This window comes from Olea europaea, chromosome 3, assembly GCF_002742605.1.
Source record: "Olea europaea var. sylvestris chromosome 3, O_europaea_v1, whole genome shotgun sequence".
NCBI classification, from domain to species: Eukaryota; Viridiplantae; Streptophyta; class Magnoliopsida; order Lamiales; family Oleaceae; genus Olea; species Olea europaea.
The window spans coordinates 6,668,242-6,692,355 of record NC_036239.1 but is presented as its reverse complement, the minus strand read 5'-3'; the positions used below and the strand labels follow the sequence as shown (position 1 = coordinate 6,692,355).

Below are 24,114 nucleotides of genomic sequence, written 5' to 3'. Positions count from 1 at the left end.
GTAGTTATAAAACAATCAAGTAGTTTCTAAGCGGTTGATCACGAAGAAATCATCAAGGGAATATAAAAGGAAGAGAAGACATAGAGCAAAGGACCCCGAATCAAACACTCTCAAACAAAGAATATGTAATTTCAATTTCTTAGTTTAGACTTAAACATTTCTTTTCAGTACTCGTGTGCTTGCGCCCCTAGGAGGCATTCTGTTTAGTTCCAATCGTAAAGTCATCGCCAATAAAACACCCCTTTTTGGGACTTTGTCTCAAGAGGTTTGTTCCTTACACAATCGTCTGATCCCTTTTTAATTGTTAGCGACTACCCGCACGAAACGCTAATTCTCCAAACTCTTATTATTATTATTATTATTATTATTATTATTATTATTATTATTATTATTATTATTATTCTGGAGTGCAAGAGTTATTCCTTTCAATCTCCATTTGGATTGGCGTAATTTTTCTACGGAGTGTACATTCCTATAATGATGGTACGTCTTGGATCTATCGATTATGTTATGAGCTGTCTTACTCATGGCGACACAATTTGAAATCATGTAATTTACATTTGTATTGCAATCAATCAATTGCCTAATGGACATCCACGAATCAATGCAGACACGTATGAGCAGAGTTAAATGTATACCATTACATGAATATAGTAAGTGAATTATTGAAGACCAATGTGCACATCTATCTTCGGTTTTTTCAGTATTACATATTTAGTCTTGTCGACAAAGTTGTGCATAAGACTTTCTTATCATGTGTTCAAGATTCCTGTATGTAAACATTTTTTCTTCTCTAATTAACAGTCAGTCCTGTAATTTTCCATTGTCTTAGTGACCCTTTCAACAAATGGATGTTGCGATTGCGCTCTCCCATTTTTTCAAAATAGCTAAAGAAAAAAAAATGAGTTGATCAACAAATTACTAATTTCTAAAGATACCTATTCGGATTGAAAAATTGTAAAAAAAATGTAAGCAAGTTTATAAAAAAAATTCAATTTTTCTTTAATTAATGGATAAAAATCCATAGAAAGGTGAATCTTCCTAATAAATCAGTATGACAAATTAGTTATTTATATATGTTTTTTAAACTTCAAAGGACACATAATTGTTAGTACATAAGAAAATTGTGTGAGATACTTCTATATTCTTTCCCGAGTTACCTTATGGGGTTGAAATTTCCATATATTTCCTCTGCATTTTCGACAGCAAAAAAAGTTTCAAACTAATATTGGAGGAATTGGTCTTGGAAATTCATCTTTCTTTAGTTTAATCATTCGTCATTTTCGTCCTCGGTTTTATTTCAGTTAAGGTCCTCTTTTTTCATGGACCGATATTGGACAATGACAATGGATTTTCTGGACAAACAAACTTGCTCGGGGTGGGGTTATTTGCTTCGTGCGAACAAATTAACTTGGAAGCATCGAAAACTGAGTCTTTCTTTTTCTTTAAATTCTGTGTCTTCAGTTTCTCCAGCCCAATCCGTCTCTGTAACATGTCATTTTTGTTGTATAATTGAAATTTTCTTTGGGTAAATGATGATGAATTTGGTAGAAGCTCAAGGATTTTTCACATTCGTCTGTAATAGCATTCCCTCATTAATTTCTTTTAGTAAACTAGGCAGAGCGAACAATGGTTCTCCATCTTTGAATTTCATGCAGTTTTACCGTATGTATACAGTTCGTTGTAAAGGACATTACATGTTAATTTTTGGTACATGAATACCTCAACCCTGTTATGTTCAGTAAAATACTTCAATGTCAACGTAAGTGTGCTTTGACCAAGCAAACTACGAAATTTGTCATTGGAGAAACCCCAGAAAATGCTGTAAATCTTGAAAGTATATGACAATTTTCAAGTCACATTATTGTGTGTTTTCCTTCAGAATGTGATGCATTCGAGCGAGCAAATAACACTCCAAGTTTTCCACATTCTAGGTTTTGCATCAAATAAAAAGACAAAAACTTCAGAATTACAATATTTTAGTATGTCAAAATTCAAAAAAGACTATCAGCAAAATCATACGGTTGAGTAGGATTCATTCTAGTTAAAAGAAGAGACCATAAGAAACCCTCTCTCTTTTGTCTAAAATTGAACATGAATTGAAAACCGCTTCTGATTATGTTTTTACATGATAGATAACATTAGACCATGCTTTTGACTAAAAAAGAAAAAGCTACAAATAGTGACTCGATACGGATCACAAGAGAGTCGAGAAGGAAAAGGAAAGGGAGGACTAAATCTATATACAAAGTGTGTGAAAACTGTTATACAACATTTTTCTATGCTACAGCAACCTCAACTTCCTCGGAATCTGTTTCTGTTGCTGAAATCAACGACGCTGATTGAATTTTTCCAGCATGCTCAAGACGCATTAAAATCACTCCTCTGGAGAAGAAAAACAAGGTATGTGACTGAATACAGAGTATTTAATCAAGAAATAACTTGTAACACCTTGCAAGCTCAATACACGAGCAATGGAAAACAACTACCAGAACTCGTAATACCTTGCGAACCGTGACTGAATAGAGATATCCCGAACTTTTATCCGATTCACTGTTCCACTTTGGCTCACCAGCACCACTTGTTCATCACTATCCTCATCTTCTGTTCAAAACATTCAGAATTCAACTCTACTTTATTATAATGTTCCTGGGTGAATAAATTAGAATAAAAATAGTAGGATGTATCACCTCTAACTACGAATACAGCTACCAGGCGATCTTCAGATGAAAACTACAGCATTTAAAGCAGATGAGTAGCATGGCCATAAAAAATAAAAAAACAAAGGCAGAAGTATAAATCATCTACATTGAGTTCTACAATTGTTGTTTGTCCCATGAAATTATCAACATTAAATCTTTCCCACAATTTAGGCCCTCAGGTCTATACATTTTCCTGTTTTGTACTTTCGTTGATATGGTGAATGTAGCCTACCTTGTAACCTTTTAAACCAACTCTATTCAATGGTGATGTGCGGAATTTGGCAAGAGGAACTCGCTTCCCAAAGCCATTCTCGGATATGAACAACAGCCATGGACCACTCAAGTCCTTACCACTGCTCCAAAACAAACAAAGAACAGTCTGTGAAATCATGCACTGAAGATAAATCAATACAAATGCAAGTAGAAAAAAGAAAAAACCTGCAAAAAGTGAGGCTCTTAAATAGTAGTACAGACAACTTACATGCGTCTAACTATTAGAGAAGCAGTTGGATGAAGGGCGAGGATTAGAGTTAAGACTTTAAACTGCCATTTCACCTCAAATCAGGTATAACATCCAGTTGCAATTCGGATTCTTTTGCCAACCATTTTTTGTCAAAAGTGAAATTGCATTTCATGTTACAGATGAATGTTTTAAACGAGATGGTTCATTCAAAGCAAAAACTGCCAATCCATGGAGTTGTACAAATGTAAAAGCACAATTAAAGAAATACAAAATTGTGATTAATATATATTTTCTAGGTCAAACATTTTGCACGTGCGCCAGTTAGTATATTACTATAACACAAGCAGAATCAAGAAAGATGGTGCCAGTACATTTTCTTCTGTTTTTGAAGATAATTGGTCTAAAATAATTTGATGCCAGAGAGAAAAGTGGAGATGAGAAAATGATCTGAAAAGGGGAGATAAAACAATATTGAAATGTTAGTCATTCTATCTCAGAACTAGATATCAAGAAGTGAGGGGTTTCAACTTGACAGTTTAGAGGACTCACCACCTGTTTGAATGAATTTCTCAAAGAGACGGTTTTAGAAACAATAGATGTAGGTAAAAACCGGACCAGGAGCCCAACTAACTGTTCTCCAATCATTAGGTCAGGTCCAATATTTTAAACACTGCTACAGATGCATGCACGCTCCATTATTGATATACTGACAGCAACAATTTAAATAAATGTCCAGAACTGAGACCAAGGGAAGCTTGACAAAATATTAAGCATAAAAAAACATGGTTATGTCAAACACGTGGTACTCTATTGCCAACATAATATTCCACCACAATGACTGAGAAATTACTGGGTTTGATGAGTTCCTGAAACTTTCCCCAACTCTTTTCCGAAAGATGCTGGAATTATGTCCATGCTTGCCATTTTATCCCCTTGTCTCAGTCTCATGGCAACAGAACCTCTTGTATTCCTTCCAAGTGCTCTAATCTGAGAAAAATAAACACAAATAGTGAAAAGAAATAAGATTTGGGAGTCCTATAATTAGAGTTCATCAAATGACCCGAAGCATACTCCCCCTTTAACTACCATAGAAAATTATATCCACATAGAACTAAGATAAAATCAACTGACAACCAAATTGTGAAATTCCAACTGGAGAATAGGTATAAATTTCCAGTGATTAGTGACTAGAACCTTAATGTACAGGCACGTTTACCAAAAGAAGTACTTGACGGGGAAAATGAAGAATTAACTCACATTCTCACAAGGGCTCAAAATCACCATTCCATTCTGTGAGGCCATGGCCACAAAATCATCATTCGTGCAACGTCGCACCCATTTCAGTTCATCACCAGGAACCTGTAAGTTGGTTTGTTGTGTTTAAGCTATATGATAATTATATAAGCACAAAATTCAAGAAACAAAGAAGAAGACAAACCAGTTGAATTGCTATGATTCCTGTTGTCCTAATTGATGAGAAATAATTCAAAGAAACTTTCTTGATATAACCATTCATAGTGAGCATCATAAGATACTGGTTTTCTTCAAACTCACTCACAGGAACAATGGAAGTTATTCTCTCACCATCAGATAAGGACAATATCTGGATCAGAAAGAAAAGTCAACCACCATAAAGAAAAGTAATCTGGATCAGATTACTTGAGAAGATTATGAACAGCTACTTTTGTCTGGGTAGGACATACTTGGACAAGCGGTGTGCCAGCAGCAGCACGGGTGCATTCGGGAATTTTATACGCCCGGGCTGAGTAAACTGTTCCCTTATCGCTGCAAATGGAAAGTAGAGAATACTAATGATGAATTACTTGTCATAATCCAGTAAGTGAGATGCAGGAGATGAATAGCAAGTTTGCAGATGGAGAAAGACAATCAGTCAAGAATTGATGATAGTTACAACATGGATGAGAGCAAACCACAGGTGCAGCATAAACTGCAAACCCAGCTTCTCATATGCACATAACCCTGGGCCAGCCCAAATCAATACCTGCTTACAAGTCCATCCTCTGTCAGTGTGATCATATCAGTCTCGAATCTAGATAATTCGAATCACTAGTTTCTGAACATCCAACGCCAATTTTGTCAGCTACAACATTTTATTTACCTGAGAGCGGTTCTAAGGTGCTGTACTGGCTTCAAGCTTAAACTGCTACCAGCATGTAAGTCTAATATCCAGGCCTCCTACCCTCTATAAACTTCACCTCATAAGACATCAATAATTTCTTCAACTGGTAATCTTCAATCTCTGACCGGCACCTATCTACTACAGCTATAAAATTGCCCTCTTTCTTTATTCATTTTTTTCCCATACACGTTAAAAACCATTACCTTACATTATTATGATTGCATTCAATCTGTACTCTTTTATTACCAAATAGCTACTAACCTCAAACTGTCTTTCGGTTAGTAACTCAGACCTAGTTTACATTAAGTCATGTGCGAATATTTTACAGGTCAGGGTTAGCTGCTTCTTTTTTCTAGAACAAGGTTCCCTAGGGTATGTAAACAAGATAGTGCTATTATGATTTCCAATGTAGATTGGTAAATCCAAATTAAGTTTGATTGAATTCGTAATCAGCACCAATACCGACTTATTCTGAATCATATTTCTTCACAATATCATTTTTAGTAGCCAAATGTAAAAGAAACAAGAAGCTTCGACACCAGAACAATAATACATTTTGCTCAAAATAATTAACAAACTAAAACTGCGGACAGAAGAAAAGGTCATATAATTGAAAGCAAAAAGTACCTAAAATACAGCATGTGGTCGTGGGCTCGACAGACTAGGAAATCAGACATTGCATCATTTACTCTCAATTTCCCAACTGATTTTCCTATAGTCCCACGGTTTTGAAGATTGAATGTATCAGGCCTCATTCTTTTTACATAGCCTTTTTCACTAAATGCCTGAAAGTTGAATCCGGAACATCTCTGAGTAATAACTAATAACTATACAGATAGTATTAATTCTGGAAGATCAATAATTCTCAGGAGTACCAGTAGCATTTCTTCATTTGGAATAACATCTATCTCTTCAAGTAGGCCACTTTCAGTGTCCTCCAGCATTGAACACCTTGGTGTAGAAAACTTGTTCTTTATTTCTTTTGCTTCTTCTTCTATCAACTAAGTATCGAGAAAAAAATTCACTATTTATAAGATAAACATATTATATGACAAACCTTTTATTAATGCCCAGCAAAAGGACAGACAACAGCATAATTCTTGGCGTCACAGGTTAAGCAAAATCATTAGACGTCTAGTTAAAAACAAATCATAGAGAGAAAAAATAAACAAATTCATCCTAGGAGATTAACGATAAGTATAATTATTTTATATTCCTATTTTAATAGATGAATGCAGAAGGAAAAAAGAAAGGGCATGAAGGGGTCATTTTATTGCTTTACATTTTGCAGTTTCACTCACTTAAATTCGAGATAAACCAATGAATGTAAGACCAGAATTGAATGCATCAAATTATATATCCAAATTCTCATATTTCACAAAAAATAGACAGAAGTGAGCATCCAAGGAAAACTACCTCAAGTATTTGCTTTTTGCTTGACAGAAGTTCTTGTAGCTTGGAAATTTGTTCTGTCAAAGATTTCCCCTCAGCAACAAACTTATTTCTCTGGGAAACAACATAGACAAAACCTTCAATATAACAGAAATAGTTTCATGTAAGTGTAATCTAGAAACAGCAGAAGTCACGAGATACTGAAGCACCTCAAGAGATGTCAGCTTTCTAAGGCTTATATCCAGTATAGCTTCTGCTTGCTTATCAGACAAATTGAACTCTGCAACAAAGAATTTGTTGTTATGTTTTTTAAATAATAACAAAAAAGATACTATTTGTGGTACATTACACATGGTTTCTGGTAGTGGCACCAGCATAACAAATCATTCTAACCATAAAATATTATTATATATCAACCAATCAGCATAGACTAGTAGAAAGATGTAGAACTTGTGAATAGAAGGCACACACCTAAGACACCCGTGAATAAAGGGTACACGCCTAAGGAATGAAATCAACTGAATAGTAGAAAAATATAGAAAGTTGTGTTCAAGCTCACTATAACAGCATCCAGATTTTACAAGTACCAAAAGAAAATGAAAATTAGATACTTTAAATCTCTAAACAGGAGCAAATCATAGCCTTCTGCCATGATCTAACACCTGAGACTTATTTTACAACTTAGAACCAGTGACTAAATGGTAAACACCTAAGACTTATTTTACAACTTAGAATAATCCAAGGGAGATAATCAGTGCCTCCTTGCACTCTCAACAAGTATAATCAAGCTTAGAATAGAAGAATAAATTAGTTGGGTCACCACATTCTCATTCATTTTCTGGGAAGTATTGGGATTGGGCACGGGTACAGAGTTGCAAAATAACAAAAGCATTATAAAGTAATAAATTTAGAAGGTCAAAGAAATTACCTCCTTTCAAATTAGCTGCTGCTGATGCGTGACTCGAAGCTTTCCGGATTATGTCAATAACTCTGTCCAGATTATCAAGCCCCACTATAATGCCCTTAGTTCACAAACAAAAAAAGAGAGGAGAAGGCCAAAAATGGAATCAGTAACAACAATTACAGATAGTATATGGCACATATGTATACAACTTTTTGAGAAGCACATTCAATCCAATTGTATTCATTAGAGAAAGAAACAGTTATAGTGACCATAAGCCACTCAACTACAACTCTAGCAAAGATTATCACTTACACCCTTGTTTGATTCCCATTTTTGGGAAATAATGCATTTTGAATAGTAGATTGATGAATAATATGTAGTTAAAAATTAAAGAAAAGTTTTGGATCTACGTGTAATATTATTTTATTGAAAAATGTGTGATTGAAAATAAGTTTCGAAAAAATGAATTTTTCGAAGAATGAGAATCAAAAAAGGGCTATATCATTTTCATTTTTTAAGAATTTGGAAAACAAAGATCTGGTCAATTTTAAGCAATACATAAAGCTTGTGACCTGACCAAGACCACTGACTTTCAGGAACTGTTGGCATACCTCAACAATATGATACCTATCTTTTGCTTGTGACAGCTTAAACTTAGCACGCCTTTCAACCACAGAGCATCTAAAATCTAGAAATGCCTGTACACAGAAAAATTATTAGAATAAGAACAAGAAATAGTTTCTACTCAAAAATAAAAAAATACGTACATATTAACATATAAGCTAATCCAAAACTAGGAAGAAGTAAACATTAACAATACACATAAAAGAAATGTGTCAATGTAAAACATATGCAACACAAATTTAGGCAATAAATGGGTCCTTTGATATTCCGAATAGGATGGAAAAGGAAAATGCAAAGTTACAATGCAATGCGAACAATCATGTTTTGTAGAAGGCAGTGAAGAAGTAATGACAGCACACTGCTATCAGATGAAAATGATAAATGAATTATCCTTTTTAATCTGAAATAACATAATCACTTTCTACATTTGCATAAAAAAATTCACTTCTCCCAAGACAATTCCGTAGACAAACATCAATGATGCATTTGTAAATTTGAAAATAATTTTACATTTTCAAATTATGTGTACAACTTAACAAATAGAGGTTGCATGCCTAATAATAATGAAAGTAACCTGAATACCATAATCATTTTGGCACCATTAAATTCGCCGATGTTTTAAGTGTTAAAACTTAATTCAAGATCCTGTGGACTTTTAAGGTGAACTACTGGCTGTGCATTTCAAACGGAAGCAAGCATAATTATGGCCCAAAAGTAAACAAAGAAAAGAAGAGTATACAATATCTTCCTCTCTGCAAGCCATATAAGCTGTAGCCACTTATTTGGCCTCGCCTCTATTGATCAAAGCTTATAAAGATTATTTATTGTTAATTGATCTTGAGGCAGTTTCTTGCATCACTCAACAAAGGCAGCCATGGCACAAGCTACATATGTAACCCTTCTATTTACAGTTTTCTGTTCTTTATATGGTTAATGGCTTTAGGTAATAAAATTCGCATCCCTTTCCAGTTTATACAAGTCATTGGACAAGGCATTTGATTTCGTCAGCGACTAACGAAATCAAATGCCTTGTCCACTCAAAGGTGCGCAAGCCAAGAGAAAGATCTTTTCGGATAAATTTCTTAACGTCTACAGTAAGGTTTTAGACAATAAAAAGATTATAGAAAATTAATTACTATATGCCACCGTAACTCCATTCCAAAAGACAAGGAAAAAGGCCAACGTGCCATTCAGACAGACTAATAGATCCCAAGAGTCAGCTTGTCCATATTGAGCTAATTGTTAACTATGGGGAGTTGTCCAAGTGTCTAAGACCTATGCAAAACATTGGGTATGCTTTAGGATGATTAGCTTCACTATGTACATTGTCCCACTTGTGGACACCCAAGGCACCATATCGCGTCAAAAAGCCCTGTAGCTTTGGTGCATCATGTCAGACCAACCATGTTCCGGTGCAATCTATCAACTTCATAAACCATCCATTTCCTTGGTGACTTATCGTGCTAGTTGCAAGCTGATTAGTCACCCCTCACCACTGAACAGAGATATTGTTTTCTTGCCTCTTTCTGTTGACTTTGGTTTCTATGCGCAAAATGAGTCTATTCTTGCCTTGGATCGACCTAAGGGATAACCTTATCTTCTTTTGACAAAAAAGTTCAATTCCCGTCTCTTGCATATGTTTTAAGACAATTGCTATTCCAAATCAACTTTTCACAGCCGCTTAACCTTACTATGAACAATGATGAAGCAACAACGAATGGTATCAGTTCATACTTTTCTAACATTTCAAATAATGTTCGTTATTTTTCCCGCAATACTGAGTATGCCACACTACCAGATTGTTCAATTATATTACAAACCTTAACATAGACCTACTGCACATGATCCTCACTTCATTACCAAATTATTTAGCCTCCATTTGGAAAGAAGTTATAAATGGTTTAATTTATAAATTGATAGAAATGAGGGGTGGTTAAGTGGATGGTACTTGTAGGTCCATTGAAATGTGTGATTGAAATAAAATTTGACCAATATATAAAGGATTTATAACTTTGCCAAATGGAGGCTCAATGACAACGTGATTCGATTTCTTAATGGTAAATGACATGGTAACAACAAAGATGAATTTTGTCAAAGTAATTTACACCAATCAAGCATCCCTTAGTTTATGAGAATTACAAAATATAAATGTAGATACCTAATGTTAGAAGCTGAAATATCTAATTGGTAAACAAATGGAGCCTAGTATAACATCTGCCAGTTATCCTCTTTTGTTCTTAAACAAATATTGTTACCTGAGCTTTTACATCAAGAAAATTATTTTATTCCCCCACACACTTCTACAGACTGGAAAGTCAATCCTAAATAGAGATCTTATCATTTAGTTGAAAATCCAAGCGCTTAATTTTCCAACAATTTAATCCTTAGGATTGAGAGCTGCCATTGATAAAACTGCATAGCAGTCCAATATCTTAGATCTCAGTATTCGTATTAGAAGTTACTTTCCCAAAATAACGAATAAAATGGATATGTCAAAAAATTGAAGATATCATTTCAATGCCTGCAACATGTCAGCTATTTATGCAAAAGCGACAGTGAGGTAAGAATTTGTAACCTGAAGCAATTCTTTTAAACCCATTTGTTTCGGTTGACCGTTGAGGATACTGTAATAAAGCAAACAAAGAAGGTTAACACAGAATATACATCTTCAATGCATTAGAACATAGCTGTTCACCAGAAAAGTGAAACAGAAATAGAGACCACAATAGAGAAACAAATTGTGTGCACCATTCTCCATTCACCCATTGCAACAATTGAGAATATCCAAATAATAAAAATGTGAATCACATGACAATATAATATCGAAAGGAGAAAAATATCTTTAAACTACAATTTGACCAATACTAAGGCGAACATATTTTCATTAATAAAATGCAAAATTTTACAAGATAGGTTTCAGAAGCATCTAGATAAACATATGAAGTTGGAAGAGTTGTCAGTAGACACAATTTATGTTAAAGGTCCTATCTGAATGGCTAAAAGTAACATTTCAGAAGTGTTCTCATTCATCACAACTAGGGTGATATTTTCAACATTTGTCTTCAATATCGTCCAGCTCAAAAAAAGACCGACCAACCTGCTTACTATCTGCCACCAAAAGTGGAGAAATCTCAGTAAAAGATACAGCATCTTTGGGCATCAGAGACAATTTGTTAGTCTAGAATTTCTCCAATCCAAAAATCTATATAATTTTCAAAAATATACTAGAACTTGAAATTAGCTTTCGTACATTTAAAATTGGGTTTTCCTCAAATACTCAAAAATAAATATTTGTCAAGGTTAGCCAGAAACTTGAAGATAACAATAAGGGGAGATAACTAGTCCAAAAAATACTATTATTTCAACATCTGATGAACATAAATACTGACATACCACTAGTAACCATTCAGAGGTCATTACATAAACAGCAAGACAAAAGAACTGAGAGAATTATTTATGGAAAGAAAAGGTACATAACTGTTAAATTGATTTCACTGTCTAACAATAACATTAATATAGCAAGTTCCCAAGTCCACAGATGCCAAACTGTAGCTTAAGTCATGACCCATTTATTGATAGGTAGGAATGCCAAGTCTCGAACGTAACCACAAATTTATATAACAGAAAAAAAATAAAAAATAAAAAGAGCATAAATGCAGTATATTAAGGAAAAAAATCATATCCCCAAATCCTTTGTTAAGTTGTCACCTAGCATTTCATTAGGTAGAAATGTCGTCTTTCACTCAACCACGCCAACATTTATCACAGAAAGAACCCCCAAGGGCCTTAAGCTAGAATAACAAAAACAACATTATCAAAGGAATTGGTTTTCTGTCTAACTAACAATTAGATTGCTTATACATACATAACTTAACGCTCCATTACTGCCACTTAATCTATGAAAATGTCCACATTTCTCCTCCTTTTACACAGCAAATGAAAATCTCTCAAAGTAGTATTGTTCAGGAAACTGCTTACCCCACCATGTTGCAGCTAAAAGTAGACTGGAGTGCTGTTAGACGATATAGATTATTCAAGATAATAGATGGATCAGATCCTCTTTTAAGCTGGAAGATTGGGAAAAAAATGAAGAAAATAGATGAGTTTAAGTATTCTCAAATTGAAGCTCGGCATTTCTAAAATTGGAACTGTAGGTCATAGAACAAAAGGAGAATAAAAATGCAAGAAAGGCGATTATAGAAGTACCTCAATGACTATGCGCATACCAGAACGATCACTCTCATCACGAATATCACTTATGCCTTCTAAAATCTAGTAAAACCAAAAGGTTCCAACAAAGAATACAGAACATTTACTGTGAGTTAAAACTGTAAATGACACCAAGAAAATGAATAAATTAGAAATAGGAAAGTGAGAAAAGGATGGTCATTCTAAAAAAGTGGAAATTGCATTTGACTAAAGGTTATACAAGAAAATTAAATATGCCTGGAAGTAACATTTTTAGTCATTTAAAAAACTATTCAAAATAGTTTTTCAAATAAGAAGATTAGTTAAGCACTTAATTCAAATAAATTTATATGATATGCACCAGAGTTAGTTCCCAAAAATTTACCGATCGTCGAAAAGATAAATTATAATTGAACCGTCTTATCTATAAGCTTAAATTATCAGAGGATACATTTATTTAGTTAATTTAATCTTTAGTTCGCCACTTCATGTTGGCCGAATTTATCAAATGCCTAACACGTGCACAATTTTCATTCATAGGTGGTGTAAAGACTTGAGCTCGAGCTATGGTACCATGATGAAACCGCTCATCCGATAGCTTATACGATTAGAGAGAAGACACATTTGTTTATTTAAATTTCATTTTGAACATTAACTTATTAACACCAATTATAAAACTTCTGGTTAACATATACAAGACAAAAGGCTTAAATTACTCGTGTTGGTCAAATTTATCAAAGGTCTAACACATGCACAATTTTCATGCATAGGTGGTGTAAAGACTTGAGCACTAGCTATGGTACCACAATGAAATGGCTCATCTGATAGCTCAAACGATTAGACAGAGGACACATTCGTTTATTTAACTTTCATCTTCAATACTAACTTATCTAGTACCAATTATAATACTTCTGGTGAATATATACAAGACTAGCCATGTATTTAATTCTAGGGAAGGGAGGAGAAAAGAGATAACATAACTTAACTATTTATACAATCAGAAGAATAAGCCCAAATGAAGAAATATAAAATAAGTCATAAGATACCTTATTTTCCACAAGTTCAGCAATTTTCTCCACAAGGGATGCTTTGTTAGTCTGATATGGAATCTTCCCAATTATAAAGCAAACTAAAATGTTAGTCTGATATGGAATCTTTCACAATTATAAACCAAATTAAAATCATATGTTACTCTATATATCCCATAATAAATGTCAAAAGAAATATAAGTTAATAGTAATACATATGGAGCAGGAAAAGAAGAAACCTCTTTTATGATGATTGCTGCACGACTGGTTCTGGAGTCAAGTAATTCAACATCAGTTTTCCCTCTGATTATGACACGCCCTCGTCCAGTTCTATATGCCTCTAAAATGCTAAACAAAAATGAATGGGCAGTTAAAAAATTATATCATAAATCATACATAAAGTAGGTCCAAAAAGAAACATCATGCATATAGAGTTAAAAACAAACTCAATTGCACTATATGATCTCATCCCATCCAGAGTAATTTAATTGCTATGTCAGAGGTTAAACTTCATCTTCTTTCCATATAGTGTTTTTTACATATTCTACGATATGAATGTTGAGATAAAAAGCACACTCCTATTTGTTTTGCAATGAAGTGACAAAACAAAAGAGAAAATCTTGTGATTCCAATAACCTACCCAATGGTACCCATTATTATTCCTCCTGTTGGGAAGTCAGGTCCAGGCATGTACTCCAGCAATTCTTGCAACTGTTACAAAACAAACATACAAACACAGAGAGACAGAGAAAGATGTTCATAACTGTCCCTTTTCTGAGAAACATTGATAATTAGCTTCAATCAGATTTTCTATTCTGGCAATAGATTGTATCATAATGAAGAGAGGTGAGAAATCAAAACTCATCACAAGTATCTAGGAGAATACCCATACATTAAGCATGCTATTCAGTTTTTTCTTCCAACGTTGATAAACGGTGAGGAATATTAAAACATTCTCCGTAAAAGTTTAAGCTGAAGTTCAATTATGGCCATGTTCAAAGAAAATGTAAATCTGTTTTTAACTTCTTAATTTCTTGACGGGACTTGTTTCAGTACAATGCTCCAAACAAATAGCGATTACACGAATTTTAAGTTCAACATCATGTAGGGGAGCGAAAGCAACTTCTTAAAGTTTTGTTCTCTACCGGGGGGAAAACAGATGTCAAAATGACCAAAGGACCTGTTTATCACATATTTTATACTCGCTCAAATCAAGGACAAAGGAACCACAGAAGTGAAAGAAATAACCTCGTATTAAAAGTTTAGGACTTAGCTTTTACATTTTCAATTATTCAAAAGAAAAATAAAAAATAGCCAACGTCAAGTTTACTCGGAATAAGGTTTAAGTTCAGAAGAAAAAGGGAAAGGAGCACATAAGATAATGATGTTTAACTAGTAAAATAGATACCGTTGCTTCAGGATTATGAATCAGCACAGACAGTGCATCTACCAACTCCCCAAGATTATGAGGTGGAATATTTGTAGCCATCCCAACCTGAGAACAAGAAGAAAATAAAACTGACGATAAACTATAAACCCACAAACAGCCATTTAGATTTTTAAGAGTAAGGGAAATCATGTTGGAAAGATAAGAGATTCAAGTAGGTAACTGCAATCCCAGAAGAACCATTCAACAGCAAGTTCGGAACACGAGCAGGGAGTAAAGATGGCTCTTTTTGGGAGTTGTCAAAATTTGGAACAAAATCAACCTGCAGATATATGCAGTTAAATAAATCATGATTAAAAATTTAATACCAAAAAAGAAAAAAAGTGAACAACTTCAAGGATAGACACTGACAGTATCTTGGTCCAGGTCTGCCAACAACATCGCCTCAGTGAGTGCCTGAAGGAAGTACCTCAAAACATATTAGAGCCCATCAAGTTCAAAACATTACATCAGGAATATTAAAACTATAAGGAACCATGACGAATTTCTGTCGCCATTTAAAGTAGAATATGTATGAAAAAGAAATGGTGTAACTATATCGAACTTCAATGTTTTGAGAAGAATTAATGTTCAAAACCTGCTGTTCCCTTCTGCTTTTATTTTAATTAGTAGCAGATTTTAACGAGCAATAATCAAGGGAATTTTCAAGTTTTGTCATGTTAGGGCAGCATTGAGGTCTAGTAATTCTGTCAATAGGTTATAATCATTTCGTAACATCAGCCTATTCGAACATTTTTTTGAGTTAAATATGACAATTGAGCACTCTTTGATCTTCACAAAAGCCTAGAAGCCTATCCACTTTATAACTACCACACTTTGTGATCAGAAATCTTTTGAAGAGCTCTTCAACTGCTTGCTTATACCGAATCACCACAGGATAGCCGATTCTGACATTTAGGGATTGGAGGAGATCAATGTGATGCCAATTACTGCACAACTTGAACAACCAAGGAAGTTGAAACTGAAAGAAGAAAGATCTGAAGAACTGCTTCCGCATCCTGTTGGCTGTGGAAAACTGGAAGTCAAGGACTAGTTTTCTCAGCACTAGGGGTGAAAACAAATGCAGGAAAAATTATAAGGCCTAGAACCCTTTGCAAGACCACTGTAGTCTTAGATTTAAATTTTATTTCAGAATATCTCAATAAGGATTTTTAGGGGAAAAGGAAGGCGGGATTAGGGGTTGCCACATGTTCCATTTGATTTTATTTAAACTAGCAGATATTGTGGCATTGTCTTTTATTAGCACCACAGGTGATATTTTTGTCTTCCTAAATCCTAGAAGCGTATTTGCTTTCATAATTATTGCTCTTTCACCGCAGTTATCTTGTTGTACATCTGTTTAATTGCTTCCCCTGCACCACTTGTCATCTTTCTAAGCAATTAAGTTTTGATGGACAAGTATAGCATTAACATAGCCAATAGAAAGAATTTATATCAACCTACCCTCAGTCGGCATTCTGTGTAACGCATTGCTGCAGGTGGATCTGCATCAATTGAACCAAAATTCCCATGCCCTTGAATGAGTGGGAAGCGCAAGGAGAAATCCTGAGAAGTGTGGATTAAAATTGCAGAGAATAACAAATGAAGGAAATCCATCACCTAACCACAACAGAAGAAAAAGAAAGGAGGAAAATACAATCTTCTGGTTCTTTTGTGATTATATATATTTTTTTATAAGTAATAAAATAATTTTATTAATCAAAGGATAATACATGGGAGATGTATTATCAGTTTAAACAAGAAAGAAATGACATATACTTAGGCAACCCTTCTATATGATTGGTAGCCGCAGCATTAAACCAAGCATACAAAGTCGTATAAAACAATTATCTAAGTTGCTCTGTTATTCTTGTTTGGTCTTCAAAACAGCAGCTATTCCTTCTGTTGTGATAATAAATAATTCATCAATTTGACATGGAAGTGTGAGGGCATACACAGATGCTGTTAACAAGACTGCAGAAAATTAGGCCCTCTCCCCCAAATACTGTATTTATTATACTCAAGGATATTGATAGTAAACTGAATTCATAAAATCGACAAATAACAATTTTTTTAAATTGATAATTATCTGCTTTTGAATTATCAAGATCTTAAACAATTGCTTCTTACTGGGTCAAGATCCGATTCAGTCAATTATGAAATCATTCAAATTGGAAAAGTACCTGTGCCATTCGAACCAGCGAATCGTACACAGCAGTGTCTCCATGAGGATGGAATTTACCAAGCACCTGCAATTAAAGCAAGCAAAACAAAAGGAAAATTCAGGAAGGGAAAACAAATGCAATGATGATAAAAATGCATTATGGCTCGTAATATCAATATATCAAGAGAATCGAACACAATATAGATTGAATACAACCTCACCAACAACTCTTGCACATTTCTTGTAAGGTTTCCTCGAGGAAAGCCCCAATTCATGCATAGCATACCTGTTCAAAATAAATAGAAGATAGTTATAACTCCAGTCAGAAGTCACGTTTCAAACAACGCGATGCATGGTTGCATACAGATGGAAGACATAAGCTGCACACAATTACATGCAGAAAATCTAGTAAAGAATGATATACATACAAATATGATATCAGTCAAATGATATCATGTAAGTAGGCAATCCATGAAGAAAGAACAATTCTGTTGAATCAACATGGCATTTAGACGTTCTAATGATCTCAGATGAACTAGCATCAATACTAAAAAGGCTAATTTGCCCAAATTGTATTTTAAAGGTAGGGAACTAATCAGAATACATATGGAGTATCGTAGAAAGGGAAGCAACCAGTTCTATATATATAAATTTGCTCCATAAAAGCCCTTTTGATCTTGGTTAACCAAAGATTGAAAAAGTTTCAATTTTCACTTGTCATTAATCAATGAAGCTCTTTCCCAAAGCTGATAAATAAGGGCATACAAGAGGTTCAAGTTACTCAAACTCGGCCCATGTATGCCCCATTTCTATCATGTTCCAGATGGGCTTGCCAAAAGTCGAGTCAAGCATGAACAATCGCTTCTTCAGCTTAGACTTATGACCCTAAGCTGGTACTTAGAACTTCAGTTCAAGATAACGAATATCAACATATATTTGTCTAGTTGTGATATAAAAGTTTAAAAAAAAAAAAAAAAGACAATTATGATCAATAAAGATTAAAAAACAGACAAATAAAAAATGATTAGTATCATATAAAGTAAATCTGGTTAAACATGGGATCGTTACTATTATTGTTAAACATTAAGCCCAGGGGACCACCTTAAACAAAATTAATCTCAAAACTGGTTAAAAAAAACTCCAAACATTCTCTTCTGCCCAATTTCTCACTATTTTTCCATTACATTCTTTATTGCAGGCCTGCTCCAACCATAGATCCGGGAACCTCCATAATTTAGTGTGCAAGCATTTATAAATTTTCCCACATTGTCTCAAGAACAACAGATACTTAAAACAACAACAACAACAACAACAACAATAATAATAATAATAATAATAATAATAATAATAAATACTCACAGTATTCTCCGGTGGACAGGCTTTAGCCCGTCTCTAACATCCGGCAAAGCTCGGCCCAGGAGCACAGACATGGCATAAGCCATGTAAGCTTCAGTGGCCTCCTTGTGCAGCTCAGAAATTACAACCCTGCCATCACCTCCGCCCCCACTTCCACCTTTATCTCTCACAGTCGTCACGGTCCCATTTCCATCGTCTCCATCTATTTCCTCTTCCCTCCGCCTAGAAGCTTTTACTGAGAACCTACTCTGATGATGTGGGCCCACAACGGAGAGAACCCTGAGCTCGGATACCCGTTTATGGAGCATCCGGGTAGGAGCACTGACTCCGAGTGACAGGGAGAAGCTGAGAGGGTGGTGAGAACCACAGCAGCGGAGCAAGCGAAATCCGGTAGTCAGAGCCATGGATCCGGGTTTTGGTTCTGGAGTGATTATTGGGGGTCCGAAACGAATGCAATTTGGGGTCATGCCATCACATTGAAGGAAGAAAGAGGAAGTGGAGTTGGAGAAAGGTGAAGGGGGATAAGCCAAGTTGCAAAACCCTAAACGGGTCGGGTTTTTCGGAGGGTTTTTGCGCGCCAAGTTCTTTTGGTACGATATTTTCTTTTTCTATTTTTTTCTTTTAAATCGTTTTTTTTTTTTCCTTGTTTGTACTTTATACAATGAGGTGTTAATTTTGCTCCTAAATGTCGATTACAAGAAATTTTAGATTTATACGAAACATTATATCTAATTACTTGTCGAGGTTACGGCAAATTTTCCTATTTAGATGGTTTAAAGTTTTACTGAGATTCTAATATTCAATATAACAAAATTAATGGATCGTTAGGGATGTCAATTGGACCGAGTCGGCTCGACTCGTGAAAAAGAGGCTCGTGGGCGGCTCGAGCTCATGAAATCACGAGCCCAAGCACGAGCCGGGCGGTAGACGCTCGCCCACGAGTGGCTCGTGGCTCGTTGAGCCTGTGACCAAAACGGTTTGGTCACTTTTCAGTAACCGTTTGGTCATTGAACTTTTGTTCAGTTTTTTCCCCCCTTTTTTATTATAAATACCCCCTTCCCCCAAAGATTTTTTTTCATATCAATTGCTCTTCCAAGATTACAAAAAGTGACCGTGTTGGTCACTTTTTCAGTGACCGTTTGGTCACTGAAATTCTTTATTAAAAAAATTTCTTTTCCCTTCCCCCCTTTATTTTTTTTTTCATATCAATTGCTACTCCAAGTCTCCAACTTTCTCAACTCTCTTTTATTATATCAATTATCGAGTTTTTTACTCTCTTTTGCTATAAAATATACAATATCAATTCAATTTTTACAATTTAGTAGTTACAATTTTAATTCATCCAATTCTCAATTCTCACAATCTTACTACATTTGTATTCTTCTAGTTAAGATTTAATCATAAACAATCAAACAAATGGATCAACGCTCATTTGCTGAGAGCTTATTCGATACAGAATGTGGGCCACATCATGACAAATCGCCTAGGACGTTGCAAAGTCAATTTTCAAATGAATTTGCCGGTCTAAATGACATACCGATACCTGAAGATATTCATATTCACGGTCAGGGAAGCCACACTCCAATTGATTTGGATGATATTAACGTTCCAGAAGCGGAACATGAAGATGAAGATCAGCAATTAAATATCTCAAATGCGAGGGGAAAGCGGAAGGCCAAAAAACAAGCAAAATGTTGGGATCACTTTAAATTGATTTCAACGGGAAAAGTCGTTAATGGCCTTGCAGAATTTAAAGCAGTATGTAAATACTGCCAACAAAGATTGGCATGGCAAAAAGAAATTGGTACCGCTCATCTCAACTGCCACTACAAATCATGTGCAGCCAGACATGGACTTCTTCCCGCTGGTCAAACACAATTACAATTTGGCAGTCCAGGCGCCGATTCTACAACTTCACCCCTATTCACGTGGGTGTATTCGGAGGACGAGACTCGAACCGGAATGGTGAAATTTGTAGTCGCCACTAAGTTGCCTCTGGTTATTGCAGACAACCAACACTTCGTCTCGTTCGTGAAAGAATATCTACAACCGAGGTACGTTGGGGCAAGTCGAAACACTCTTTGTGCCGATACAATAAATTATTTCAATAATTCAAAACAACAATTAATTATGAATTTGCAACAATATGGGGGTGTTATATCCTTAACTTCTGATATATGGGAAGTGGTTAATAAAAGAGTATATATAGCTACAACCACACACTAAATAGACCCACTTTGGTGCATGCATAAGAAAATTATTGTTTTTAGAATTATTGAATTTCCTCACAATGCTAATAATATATATAATGCTATTATCAGTATTGTTAGAGAATATCATTGTGAGAGTAAATGCTAGTATTAATAAGGTAGTCGTCGATAAATTGTGTAGGACACTTCAACCTGATTTTGGTAGGTATTTGTTTCTTATTCGTTGTGTGTGTCATATCTTGAATTTAATTGTGCAAGATGGTTTAAAACATATAAATGATGAACTTCAAAGGATTGGGAATGCATTAGTCTATATTACGATCTCTCCTAGTAGAAAACAAGCATTTGAAGATTTTTGTGCCGAACTAGGGGTGATGACTGCTAAAACATTTGTTAGCAACGTAAGTCATAGATGGAACTCTACATACTTGCTATTAAAATCATGTGAGAGTTTCGAAAATTTAATAACTGACTTTTATAATAATAGACATGTTAGAAGTGATGATGATGGTATGTTAAATGAATTCGATTGGATTTTAGTTTTGAAAGTTAAACAATTTTTGACATCTTTTTATGAGACCACAAAAATTTTATCCGACGTTTATTATCTCACAAGATGTATGATGCTTGAACGCCTTTATATAATTGCAAGAATATTCCATAAATATAAAAATGATCCTACTTTTAGTGAAATTTTAATTGCTATGGAATTAAAGTTTAAAAAATATTGGGAAGAACTGCCTATGTTATTTCCTTTAACATGCACAATGGACCCTCGATATAATATTTCGGGAACTAAATACGTAATTGATCAAATCAATAAAGTTTTAATACTTGATACACCTATAAGAATTTAGAGCAAACATTATGTGAAATGTATGATTTATATGCGGAATGAATAGGTGCAAATATTAGTCGGGTACCCTCTGCTGCACCTACTCCTTCTGTTGAAATTGAAGAAGATGCTGCGAAAATAATGAATTTATTTCAGGGCATTAATACATTTAGATATGATGCAATTGCAATGTATTCATCTAGTGTTATGTCGTCTACATCTGCATCTCATCAAATATCGATCGAAACTCAAAATGCGATGCCTGCCGAATTAATTGATTATTTCAATCATAATATGCCAACAGACAGAACAATTAAAAAAATTCATAAGAAATAATTGAATTCTGGCGAAAATATGAAAGACGTTAGTCAATTGTTTCTACAACTGCGAAAGATCTATTGACACCTCTGGTTAGTACTGTTGTTTCGGAGTCTACTTTTAGTGCAGGTAAAAGGATTTTAACTGATGTCAGGAACCGACTGAAAGAAGATGTTTTGGAAGCGTTAATGTATGTGAAGGATTTGCATGACGCTCATTTTCGACTACAACATAAATACGCTGAAATTGCATGTCGTCGGGTAAGTGATATTTGATTTAATTATATTAATAAAAAAAATTTATTTTTTAATCGTTAAATTTAATTTTCTTTAAAAAATTGTACACGTTACAACAAGTTATTCGTGTACAATTTTTAACTCCGCCTACTTAAAATTGATGTAGTCGGTCCCAAACCCAGATAAAGGATGAGGGTTTACATTTTATTAACTTTAAAAAGAAATCAAAAAAAATATTTTTTGTAAATGTATTTCAAAAAATAATTCGTTTTCANATATATTTTTTGTAAATATATTTCAAAAAATAATTCGTTTTCATTATATAAATATTTATATACTTTATAAAAAGTATTACAAATTACAATATGATATAAATAAATAAATAAACTTGTTTTCGTTAAATTATTTGTATTTTTTTAACACTTTTCATTTTTAAAACTCTATTTTTTATTTTATATGAAAAAAAAGGCGAGCCCACGAGTCGAGCTCGCCCAATTTCAACGAGCCGAGCCCGAGCTCGACTCGTTGAAAACGAGCCATGAGCACGAGTCTAGCTCGTGGCATTAAGGACCGAGCAGGCTCGGCTCGGCCCATTGCCAACCCTATGGACCGTGATGCAAGGGAATGGAGGATGTCGGCGTTGTTTCATTTGCATACATTAATAACATTTTTTTTTATATCCAGGTATCCACCTTACAGTGACTAAATCCTGGAGTCTACACCTTGGCCCCTCAAACTGCAAACAGGTTAAACCGCAGGTTGTGCCCCAAACTAACCAGTGCTCAAGAGCCCCCCAACTGATCTGCTAAAGTGTCAAGCAAGTCGTTTCCCATCTTTGCATCATGCCTTCCAGTAGAGCTCTTGCCTTCTATGAGAATATCTACCTTCCAAAAGTCTTACAGGAATCGAACTTACGACCTCTGATCTGCCAGCCTTGAAGCGCCCTCATCTTTGTCAGTTGGGATGTGCCCTGGGGGACAGCATACATTAATAACTTGTTCAGGATATAGGTGGTAAATGTACAAATGCATTGCAATTTACCTAATGGAAGTGTTGATCTCTAGTTGCATAATGATGGTGATGGTATTTTTACTTTTATTTGATAACTTAAACACATTAGTTACACCGACTATGGGGGCATTTGTTTCTCATTTTTGTAAAAATAAGAATAAAAAATATAGTCGTTATGGGCCCCATACAAGAGATATAAATTCAAATTTGGTAGTTGGATGTGATAAATAATGATAATATTTTTCATTTTAATGAAAAATAATGGGAAATAAACATGGGCTATATACAATTTTGAGGAACGTAATGTGGTGCGCTAGCGATATTGGATGCTAAAACAAATGACGATAATGTTCATTGACTTTTCTAGAAAAAAATCCTCGAGTTCAAATGAGTCCAATACAAATATATTCAACCGTAGGTGGAAAAGAAATGCAAAAAGACATTTAAATTTAGTCCATGTTTGATGTGGATTAAAATCTGAATCAAGTCAACATTAATTTTAACCATATTTTTTATGGGATTAACAAATTTTCAATCATATATTTCATCAAATTTAAAAAATAATAATAATAATTAATTTTTAGCTACACGAAACACAGACTTAATAAAAATAAAACAATTACATTGTTCTCTAAGTTCATGAGTAGTTAGGCAAGCATCCTTGTGTTGAAATGAAATTAGAGGGGTTGGTTTTTTTGAAAAGAAACCCTGAAATTAGTAAGCAGACTAATTTCGATTTATAAACATTAGTTATAGCCATGTGTGAAGTTATTGGTATTCGAATATACCTAGAGGTGTCAACGAGTCGAGTCAACTTACGAGCTAAAACTCTCGACTCGAGCTTTTTTTGGCCCGAGCCGAACAAAAGCTCGGTCAAAATATTAAGGCTCGACCCGAGTAGTCGAGTTGGGTCGAGTTGAACCTACTTGAATTAGCTGCCGAGTAAGGTAACTTGCCTTAACCGGCAGCATCTTTATACTGCCTTACCCGGTAGCATCTTTATGCTACTCGTTTAGCAGCAAAAACGATAGCTCTGAGGTTTTTTATTCCTTCTTTCTTTTTAATCGGGTCGATCCGGGCTCGAGTCGACTCCCCAAAATGGGCCCGGATCTCCGAG

The 24,114-nt window shown here is 34.7% G+C and overlaps 1 protein-coding gene across 1 annotated transcript; it reads right to left on the bottom strand.

Moving 5' to 3' along the window:
• Positions 1 to 2,044: 2,044 nt before the first annotated feature.
• Positions 2,045 to 18,920, bottom strand: LOC111384143 (DNA gyrase subunit A, chloroplastic/mitochondrial). The gene is made up of 27 exons (XM_023008397.1): positions 18,391 to 18,920; positions 17,248 to 17,317; positions 17,051 to 17,116; positions 16,332 to 16,433; positions 15,240 to 15,284; positions 15,052 to 15,150; positions 14,850 to 14,936; positions 14,082 to 14,152; positions 13,681 to 13,789; positions 13,460 to 13,522; positions 12,432 to 12,497; positions 12,204 to 12,292; positions 10,801 to 10,849; positions 8,213 to 8,299; positions 7,626 to 7,719; positions 6,907 to 6,977; positions 6,722 to 6,811; positions 6,181 to 6,306; positions 5,933 to 6,090; positions 4,869 to 4,950; positions 4,604 to 4,768; positions 4,423 to 4,524; positions 4,016 to 4,152; positions 2,935 to 3,055; positions 2,691 to 2,733; positions 2,505 to 2,604; positions 2,045 to 2,385 (listed from the first exon to the last, which is right to left on the bottom strand). Exons 1-27 carry the CDS (start codon positions 18,852 to 18,854, stop codon positions 2,280 to 2,282), a joined length of 2,862 nt encoding a protein of 953 aa, XP_022864165.1. The 5' UTR covers positions 18,855 to 18,920; the 3' UTR covers positions 2,045 to 2,279.
• Between the last annotated feature and the right edge of the window lie 5,194 nt (positions 18,921 to 24,114).

Excerpts from the sequence above, each read along its gene's own strand:
- LOC111384143 (XM_023008397.1), bottom strand. The coding sequence starts at position 18,854 with ATGACCCCAAATTGCATTCGTTTCGGACCCCCAATAATCACTCCAGAA. Across the intron at positions 8,300-10,800 it reads GTTTAAAAGAATTGCTTCAG|GCATTTCTAGATTTTAGATG; the intron begins GTTACAAATTCT and ends TTCTGTGTACAG. Across the intron at positions 6,812-6,906 it reads GAAAGCTGACATCTCTTGAG|AGAAATAAGTTTGTTGCTGA; the intron begins GTGCTTCAGTAT and ends GTTGTTTCCCAG.